This window comes from Lactuca serriola, chromosome 8 (genome assembly GCF_051521515.1).
Source record: "Lactuca serriola cultivar US96UC23 chromosome 8, Lser_US96UC23_V15, whole genome shotgun sequence".
NCBI classification, from domain to species: Eukaryota; Viridiplantae; Streptophyta; class Magnoliopsida; order Asterales; family Asteraceae; genus Lactuca; species Lactuca serriola.
The window spans coordinates 107,871,921-107,882,819 of record NC_136415.1 but is presented as its reverse complement, the minus strand read 5'-3'; the positions used below and the strand labels follow the sequence as shown (position 1 = coordinate 107,882,819).

At 31.5% G+C, this 10,899-nt stretch overlaps 1 protein-coding gene across 1 annotated transcript; it reads right to left on the bottom strand.

Annotated features, from left to right (window-relative positions):
* Positions 1–2,027: 2,027 nt before the first annotated feature.
* On the bottom strand, positions 2,028–7,883 carry ISA1 (isoamylase 1). Its single transcript, XM_079013811.1, has 18 exons — positions 7,387–7,883; positions 6,501–6,683; positions 6,243–6,332; positions 5,918–6,070; positions 5,368–5,459; positions 5,101–5,242; positions 4,932–5,039; positions 4,739–4,824; positions 4,026–4,097; positions 3,797–3,923; positions 3,627–3,713; positions 3,433–3,525; positions 3,178–3,336; positions 2,971–3,054; positions 2,823–2,903; positions 2,659–2,741; positions 2,454–2,571; positions 2,028–2,356 (listed from the first exon to the last, which is right to left on the bottom strand). The coding sequence occupies exons 1-18, from the start codon at positions 7,753–7,755 to the stop codon at positions 2,081–2,083; spliced, it is 2,403 nt and encodes an 800-aa protein (XP_078869937.1). The 5' UTR covers positions 7,756–7,883; the 3' UTR covers positions 2,028–2,080.
* Positions 7,884–10,899: the final 3,016 nt, after the last annotated feature.

Below are 10,899 nucleotides of genomic sequence, written 5' to 3'. Positions count from 1 at the left end.
ATAAGACTCGCCTCCTATTTCAGTGAATGGGCTACGGGTCGTCACTTGTCTATGATTTTGTGGCCAATTGACACAATATACTTAAACTTTAAAAACAAAAAAATCAGTCTCATTTTAATATTCAAGTCTTAAAAATTCTTTCTAACGAGTGAAAACAGGTTTCCCATCAATATTGTTGTACTTTTTTGTTTGTATTTTATAATACAGAAGTTTGTAGTTATTTTGTCTAAACTATGAAGAAGAAAAAAACACCATCCTCAAAGCCCACACTGATTAATTTAATTTCATGACATAATATAACATAACATATCGTACATTAGATTTTGACCAACGTAAATCATATCCAAAAACAAGGGACATAAACTCATTATTGATCTCATGTATGTGCAAAAAAAACACAAATACCCTCTCTCCTTATCATTGAAAATATCCCTCCAAAGCCGATAAAGTCCATTCACATTCCCATGTAACAATGGTAGTGTAACACCCATATTTTGGGGCAAGAATTTGTTATTTTTAGTAAAAATTGAAATTTTGGAAAAAAAGAAATTAAATTAAATACAAATAATTAAATTAAATTAAATATAAATAAAATAAATTATAGAAACAAATGAAACAAATATGAATTGGTGAAATTAAAAGTTTCAAGCTTATTTGAAGGTTAACATAAGTTTTTTCAGAAAATTTGTGTTTAACAGTTTAAGGGACGAAAGTTGTAAAGTTCAAAAAAAACTTAGGTTTGCCATATCCTTGACTAGGTTTGGGGCCAAATGTGAAGAAATGGAACTTAAGGGACTAAAACTACTATATTCATAAAACTTTTGATTTACACCGCCTTTCATTTTCACGAATGAAGAGCTGAAGGAGTAGTTTAGAGATTAGTTTTGGAGAGCTTTGATCGATCTAGAATCATTAGAGAAGGATAATTGAAGATTGAAAGTTGAAATCCTCAATGAAGGTTGCTTAAAATTCAAATTCTATATGTTAATACATTGATTAATCTGAATCTAATGTTAGATTGTATGTTTAGAACACAAATCTAGTGAAGTAACTTCATTCTTAAGGTGAATTTGTCTTCATGAAACTTTAATGGGGTTTTTGAAACCTCATGAAACCTTCACTAGAGCTTAGAGATTTCAAATTCAAGCATGTTATTAGGTTAATGGTGTGGTTTGGATGTGAATGTATCATAGCATTAAAATATTCAATTGGATCAATATTGATGTTAAGAGCTTTAATAGAAGTTTTGAGTTCATCCTTTGGCAAATCTTCCATGAATTCACCAAGTTATTATCAAGGATTATAAAGATCTAGACATGGTTTGGATATTGATCTAAGATTTCGATGTCCAAATCATTTAAAGAAATCCAATGTAAAAGCATAAATGGTGTTTTGAAGCTTTAATGGAAGATGAGGTAGATGACCCCTTTGATTGATGAATCAACAATGGTGATGATGTTGATTAGTGTTTTTAACAAGTATTTGAAAGTCAAATAACATCCTTAAGTAATTAAAAGTAAAATGGAAGGGATTGGAGGTGTTATGGACATGTTTTAGAGGCTTAAAAGTACCAAAATCATGTAGTTTTGCAAGTCTAATGACTCATTCGACCGTGCAAACTTTGAGGGTATAAATATACTCGACAGAGTATGTTCTTGTATGTGCACAAACTTCATTTTTTTGTCCAATTTGGTTGCCTCCATTACCTTCCACAAGCTAAAAAAATATGATGCAAAATGAGTATTTTGGGTGTGTGACTTTGGTTTAGGTATTTTAATTGTAACTGGTCATCAATTACTTGAATTAATGTCAATTATATATGATCACTAAGTGTTTCCAATCAGACTAGGAGTCAAGTGGTGTACATCCTACTAAAATAATTTTGATTGATTGATTTTACATGTTATATTTCATATGTGCAATGTGAATACTATAAGTATTTTGTGCATTCATGAAATTTATTTTGAAGGAAATTTATTTCATTTTGATTCAACTATAGCCTATATGAGGGATGTTTCACGTAGGTATTAGGTAAACAATTTTTAAGGGGTAAATTACTTACATATGAGTATAGGGCTTATCAGATTAAACCACTTACATCAGGAGTGAGTAATAAGATTATAGAGGAATAGCTAAGCATAGGATACAAATTCCCATCAAGAAACTGTGCATATTGTTTCATGGCCACCTCTCTTTCTCTTTCTGGAACATCATCACTTAGAAAATCAAATGGTGCAGTCTTGCTGGTGTCCACCAATGGTTGCCACCTGTACCCTGGTCTTTCAGGCAATGTTATTGTAACCGCTAAATGACTAGTGTTGAAGGCGATATATAGCTCTCCTTTCACCAAATCCTTCTGCATCACACACATCATCATAGCTGCCTCTTAATATGGCAAAAATAAATATAATACATTAATTATGTTTTTATGTAATCTAGACGCATTCTTATACCATGGTGAAAGCCACAAATCTACTTGTTTCAGACCAATCTGGTGTTTCAGGGGCATGTCCATGCCACTGTAGCCTTTCAGCTGTAGGAAAATCATTTAAGCCAAGCGCCTCACATTCACTGTAGAAAAGACACCATTACTTTAAGAATGTGAATGTCATGTACATAAATTTGAAAATAAAAGTATTTATCATGCGATGGACTTACTGGCGGAAGTTGGTGACTAGACGGCAAAATCTGAAAAAATCTGATGATGACTCTTCTTTCTTATCCCACTGGAAGTAGTTCATCTAGGGACAAAACGGTAATTTTAGCTCAAAAATACATATGCTTCTGTTTGAAAAAAGGAAAAGCAAAGAGTATATCATCACATAGTTATCATGGCAATACGTGTTGTTGTTTCCCCCTTTTGTGTGACCATATTCATCCCCCATATGTATCATCGGTACACCCTGCAAAAGATATAAAGTCATGAAATAGCAATGTACTTTTTTAATTTGTCCCATTTAAGTAACTTACCTGTGAAACCATTAGACAAAGGAAGAAATTTCTCATCTGTCGTTTCCTCAATCTCTTCACTGATATGCTTACAAACTCCCCCTCCTAAATCAGTCATACATATACACAAATAATATGACAGTTGTTAAAAATTATGCAGCCTTTTTTTTTTTTCATTCTCATATAAATAAATAAAAAGTAAAAGAGATGATATAGGAACAAAATTACCTGTCCGCAATTCCAGCTGTTATTGTGACTTTCTCCATCTTTGTTGTCTTCACCATTTGCAAGGTTATGTTTGTCATTGTACATAACTAAGTCAGCCAGTGTAAAGCCATCATGTGCACATATGAAGTTTATACTGTTCCATGGTTTTCTACCACCTTCCTGATGCATACATATAACATGAAAAAATGATTTAAAAAAAAAAAAAAAAAAAAAAAAAAAAGATAAAGAAGATCATAGATTAGGGAATAAGGATACCTGGTATAGATTAGGGCTCCCACAAAGGCATTCAGCAAAAGCACCAGAAAATCCATCTGTACCCTTGATGAACTGCCTTACTGTATCGCGATACTGAAACAATTAAACAATTTTTAACAGGCTAATAATTTTATAATTTATTGAAAAGAAATAACGCTTATTTAAGAGAATAAATGAGCCAACAAAAAAAAGACCTTTCCATTCCATTCTGACCAAATACCCCAGTGAGGAAACACGCCGACTTGGTAAAGGCCTCCACAGTCCCATGCTTCAGCGATAAGCTGGAAAGGATAATTGCTATTTTTTTAAAAAGTTAAAATTAATAATTTAAACGATAAGTTTAATTGATAATCAATTTAATTACCTTCACTCCTCGAAGTATTGGGTCATTGCTAATCATGTCAATTAATGGTGGGTTGGTGAGAGGTGAGCCGGTTGTCAGTAAATCATCTTCTACTTGATTTCCATATACATTTACTGCATCAAAAAGACTGAAAGAAAAAAGATACAAAAAGTACAAATGAATGTTGTTTTTTTTTCAAATATTGTTAAGATAAGAATCAGAATATCAGATATTTGGTAGACTAGATGACCTGCTGCCTCTTGTCATGATAGAGGCAAGATCAAATCGAAATCCATCTACATGCATCTCTGTTACCCAATATCTGTAGCAAGGTTTCATAAAACAAAACTTAATTGACCAAGAATCAGGAACGCATGTATGATTGTAAATTACACTTTTGGTCCCTGAGTTTAGCAGTCTTTTTTGGTTTTGGTCCCTAAAGGGATCTGTTAGCAATTTTGGTCCTTATTTTGATGTTCATAATGATTTTGGCCTCGGCTATGAACCCCATTCAATTTGAATTTATAATTGTAACTTTACTGCTTGTTGTCAAGATAAAACGTATTTAACAATATAACATATATTTTAAAATAGCAAGTTATATTAACATATAAATTATTCAAAATTGCTATATTAACAAATTAATTCAATATACAGTATAGACCAAGAACTTTTATAAATCATATGCACAGATAAAATGTTATAAACTAACAAAAAACTACAAATTTGCAGTTTTGGTCCAAGGGCAAGATGGTCAGTTGAAAAAATATCAACAGCTGGGTGTTAGATTAAATGATCCAGATATCAAAATCGTTATAAAACTGTAAAATAAGGACAATGTCTTCCAAATAAATTTCTTTAGGGACCAAAACTAAATAAGTGCTAAACTCAGGGAGCAAAATTGTAATTTTCTGTTAAAATAAAAACAGAAAACAGGGGATAGGTAAGTAGCAACTTATATACCTCAAGGAATCTACTATAAATTGGCGCACAATAGGATGGTTGCAGTTGAATGTGTTTCCACATCCTGAATAGTTGTAGAACTCTCCCTGCAAAGCCATGATACTATGAGTACCTTAAAGAGAGAAAATGACCATCATACCCCCTTCAAATTCATGAGTGAAATGGAAGTGCAGCACTGCTGCTATTACTATACCTTAGGTGCAAGCATATAAAAGACACTGTTATCAACACCTCGAAAAGACAAAATGGGACCATTTTCATTCCCTTCAGCAGTGTGATTGAAAACCACATCCATGAGCACCTGTAAAGATGTGAATTAGAAAGAGGAGTTGTGAAAATTAGAGAAATAATTCAAATCTCACCTCGATTCCACGTTTGTGTGCCTCTTTAATAAGTTGTTTGAACTCATTTATTGCATCAAGGCCACCATTACGACCACCAGCAGATGCATATCTCAACATAGGTGAGAAGTAATTGATAGTTGAATACCCCCAATAATTTAACCTATATAAGAATTTGACAATCCATAGGATAAAAATGAATTAATACTTTTAAAACAACATTTCTAAGCAAAGTAGATCTCATAAAGCACATAATACACTAAAGAAGGAAGGCAGAACTTGAAATACCTGTAGTCACCCAAGACAGGATTGTAGCTGAAGTACTCCAGCTCATTGAACTCATGGCATGGCATTAACTCTATGCAGTTCACACCAAGTTCCTACACCATAAAGAATAGCATTAACAACACTAACCAGTATTGACCTTTCATGCTGCTGAAATGAAAAACAAATGATAGTAATTAAAAATGAACAAAAAGAAACAAAAAAAATAAACATCAACAAGCAAAGCCCTAGGGTATATCCTTCCACAGACTACTATCGTATTCATGAAAGTTGATTTTGGTGTTAAAGGTGCTTGGGATCAAGTGATAATGACCAACGGTTTGGAGATAAAGAATGTAAGAATCATAACTGAAAGGGGTCAAATTTGACAACTAGACCATGAAAGGGGTCAAGAGGGACAACAAGATAGTCTATGAATGTTATTACAAGTTTACTTAAGGTTAAATAATTAGCTCTGTGATTTGTAAAAGTGAGAAATCATTCAAACACATATAACCTTATAGTTATAGCTATGATGGTGAAAAAATGAACTATGGATTTATTAAGCATGTACCTTTAAATGATCAAGTTTTTCCACTACACCAAGGTAAGTACCAGGAGACTCTGTCTTACTGGACTCATGCCTTGTAAATCCACGAACATGCATTTCATAAATCACCAGATCTCTTTGTGCAAATGACAGGGGCAGATCTCCTTCCCAGTCAAACTAAGTCAAAGAAACAAATACAAATCAAAACTGGAACAAGATATAGTTTGATGTGCCATGAGATGAAAAATTAAAAAATAAACATGATCCCATGTTTCCTAAACCAAATTGAATGTGTCAATTATGTTAAACTTAAACATACTGAGGTAAACTATTACTAGTAAACTCATACCTCATGATTAGAAGGGATTGTGCAGGCCATTTGGCTCCAGCAATCATCATCAGCTCCCAAAACACCAAACTCCTCCCTGCTTAAAACAGCCTGAATAAGAACCACAAAGTCAAGGTCTATCACCTTTTAGAAGGAATATGAAATTGTGCAAGCCCAAGGTCACAAGCACAATCAGGATTAAAGAAATAAACATATTGCATTTTAAAGATTTCAATAATAATAAAAGTTCAAATGTAATAGATGAAACAAGCTACCAACTTTAGCATAAGGATCTAATAAGATCCGTGAAGAATCATAGTAATGCCCTTCCTCAGGACAAAAGTCTCCAGAAAATTTGTATCCATAAAGCATGTCTGTAAAATCTCCTTTCAAAAACACATGCCAGACATCTCCGGTCTTATTGGTAAGTTGATCTAGAGGTATCTGCTCAGTAACTCTTTTCTGCATCAAGTGAGAATAGAAAAAGACAATTATGCCCATGAACCAATAACTTATTATGAATCTTAGTACACTATCACCTCTATGCAACAAGGGTCCAACAGAGTGTTTTAACTGCAAAATTGATAAGAATTTTTTGCTTATGGAAACATACTGAATAACATCAATGCCATGTTGGACAGAAGTGACATGTCAGTGATCTATAATGAGCCATTTGATGCAATTTTATTGGTAGTTTGAGAATTTGTTCATGGTCAGAAGAAAATGGGGGTTTTCCATGCTAATTAGTAATTGCAATGCAAAAGCTTAGATTGGTTGCATATTCGGAATCAAAATGTAAGAAATAAAATTAACGGGTAATGACAAAAATATAAATAGGCACTAAAGAATCCGCTTTAATGGAAAATGCATCTTTTTTATTGCTAGAGTGCTTAAATTTTTCAAGTCTCAGTTGAGTTGCAATATTCTTTTGTAAACCATCAGTCCATCACAACATTTCAATTTTCAATACAATCAACGCAGCTAAACATCAACACAAGTTATTAATAAACAAACCGAATGTATAAGTTGATTCTATTTGTCAGGATCGATGATAGCAGTCACACTTAATGCGTTTAAAATGATTTCCGAGCCATGGTGTATATACAGAAACAAAATTTCACGAAACATAATGAAGTAAAAACATACAAAAAAGATAACCGTATACCTCAGGCAAATCGGAGGGAGTCATTAAGCATAGAGTCGCAGATGTGGCATTGCGCGAATATATCGCGAAATTGACTCCATCTTCCTGAGCTGTGGCACCGAACGGCATCGGAGAACCCTGTAAAACCTGAAACCTCGGCGGCAGTACTTTCGGCTTGTCCTTTTCTACCACCGCCGTATCCACTTCTCCTCCTCCTCCTCCCCCATCGCTTGCATTTACCACTAAAGCATTGTTATTCTTCCGAGTACGCCATTTCATATGTATGTTGGGATTTCTTAATTCAAAATTGTGAATAGACGTGAGTTTGGGAGTGTGGAGAGGAGAGTACGAAGCACATCGAAGTAGCTTTTCCATTACAGATGCATCCATAAATCCTTCGAGATTCGTGTCAAGGCAGAGTTTGGCAGTAGTGAGCAGAGATGCCTGAGAGTTTAAGGATGGATGTGGGGTTGGGGTTTGGGTAAACGTGTGATCTGAGAAGGGATTTTTAAACCCGTCATCCTCAATACTCTTTTATCTTGTTAAACATTTGCTTTACTCATCATTTTAAAAGTAATAGGAATTCGTTAAAAGGATTATAAACTTAAAAACTGAAATACGTCACACCTTTGTTTACAAGAAACTGGGGTGGAAATTTTTATTATTTTGTAGGTCTCTATTTGGTTTATCATCGGGCTAGCAAAAAATTCAATTATCAATTTGATCATAACGATTTTCAAATGATTAAACTAGAATAGATCATAAATATACAATTTTGGATGCATTATCTTTATGATATTATATACCAGGTTGAATAGTTTTTAGTTTTCCTAAAGTAATGGAATCTAGTAACAACTTGATTTTATTTTCGATTTCAAGATATTTATGGGTTTTAAAATGGATGATTTTGTTCAATTATTCTACATTGGGTTAAAAATAAATCATTGATATTGGTTAGGGGGTCTTCTCCTCGGTTTGTCTTAACGTTTAAGAAACAATGAAGAGGAATTGAGGCACACTTTGATTTTGCTACACGTTGGATTTGGTTATTACAATCATAGCTAATTATTTACACACTTTTAAATGTTCGAATATGAAATAATAATAATAATAATAATAATAATAATAATAATAATAATAATAATAATAATAATAATAATGTACAGTTGGCATATTGATTGTAATTAAAATCAACAGTATTTTATTGTGTATTTGTGCGATTGAAAGTTTTCTTTACACAATGGAGGTTTAGTGGTAAAAATATTATTATTGCTAATTGTATATTTTTAACAATGACAATTATTCTACATTGGGTTTTGATATTGATTGTAATTAAAATCAACATTTTCAATATTATTTCGATTTTTAACAATGACAATTATTCTACATTGGGTTTTGATATTGATTGTAATTAAAATCAACATTTTCAATATTATTTCGATTTTTAACAATGACAATTATTCTACATTGGGTTTTGATATTGATTGTAATTAAAATCAACATTTTCAATATTATTTCGATTTTTACATCGCGTTTTTTTTTATTCAGTTATATCATTATATTTACAACCAAATGACTGATTCTCCATGTTTTCCTGGTAATCGTTTTTTCCGAATTGCAATAGTCATAAGTTTAAAAAAAATTTGATTTTGACATTGTATTTTGTTAAATAAAAAAATAATGCTTGATGAATAGAAAGACAGAACCCAAAACTTGGTGGTGGAAATTTGAAACTTGGTGGTGGAAATTTGAATTAGGATAACGAATAAAGTCTAATGTAATTTAAGAGATTAATTCGATTGAAATATGTGTAGACTATGGACTACATTATAAGCCTTTCATTGAAGGGTAGTTGGTAAGTTTGAAATATATCTTTTTCCAAATTGATGATTTTTTAATTTATAGTAGATGAAATTTGTAAATTTATGAGTCGGATTAAATGGATGTGTGAGTTGGTTGTTCTAAAAAAAGCCGGTTGAAATATGTGTTCATTTTGTATTGTAGGCTATATTATTTTAATGCGCTAATAAATGAAAATGTATGTAGGGATATCTATGTTTTATATTATACTATAAATAAATTATTGTTATTATATCTATTTAAAACCTCTTAACCTCTTAATTTTGCACCTTGTATATTAAATTTATTAATTTAAGTATGTTATCACATATAAAATATTATCATATTAATTGTAAACTTTTTGAATTATTATTATAATATATTTAACTTGTTAATTTAAATATGATATTAAATACAAAACTTAAATCAAAAATCAAATAAAATTAAAAAATAGTTAAAGAATAATTTTTAAAATAACTAAAAAAAGGTTTAAGTATTAAAATATAAATCCAGAGTGTTATTTATTTGAAAATCCACAACTTTACAAATAATTGTTAATGTTTCAAATAATCATAATGATCAAAATAAAAAAAAATGATCAAACAAGTACTTTTTAAATTGATTGCTCGTACAAATAGTTAAAAATAAATAAATAAAAGCAATATTTGTATTTAGTTTTATTAATGTGCAAGTCACGTCTAAAGGTTATTGAATATTGTGATAATCAATTTAGTGTAACAATTATTATTTTATAGTTAATGACTTAATGATAGTAACATAATCATTTATAACATAATATAACTGTCAAAAAAAAATTATATAATTTAACATGTGCAATGCACATATATTCATATAGTATATATTATATAGACAAACACGACATGGGCGCGGTGTGGTCTATGGTTTGGTATGCTTTGTTGCAATAAAACTCGAAAATTACTTAAGAGGATAGTAATTTTTTTGTTACCTTTAAACTTTATGTTGTGTGTGGTATACTATCAATACTTATTAAAATGTTCAAAAAACACAATTATTGTCGATAATAAGAGGCTCGATGTATATTTAATTTTTTTACTGATATATATATATATATATATATATATATATATATATATATATATATATATATATCCCAAAAATCAAGGCAAAATTTTCATTTTTAAAACCATCCAAAAACACATAAGTTTTACAAAACAAGTTCTCAAAAGTCACTATCATTAATCAGAGTATCCCAAAATCATAAAACACATAAAATACAGGATGATGTGCACGATCAATCCTTCATTTTTCTCCTGTCCTCGAAAGTACCTGAAACCGTAAAATCAATTGTGGATTAAAGCTTAGTGATTTCCCCCAAAATACCATACACAACCAAACAGATAACAACATGCAAATATGAGCTTTTCAGCCTGACTATACCATCTTGCATGGCTTACAACCTATATGGACCGTTCTCTAGGTCGTCGGCCTGACTTGACCGCCTCGTAGGGCTTACAGCCTATCCGGACCACCCAGGTATCTTGGCCTTTAGCACAAAGCAGGACCGCCTCAACCCAACCAGAATATGTCAACATATACAATAAATAAGAATAACACATATCCAACAAATATAGGTAACCATTCGGGACTATCAAACTATCATATAACCAACATAACACACTACAAGAAAAAGACCCTTTTACGACGCGCAAACCA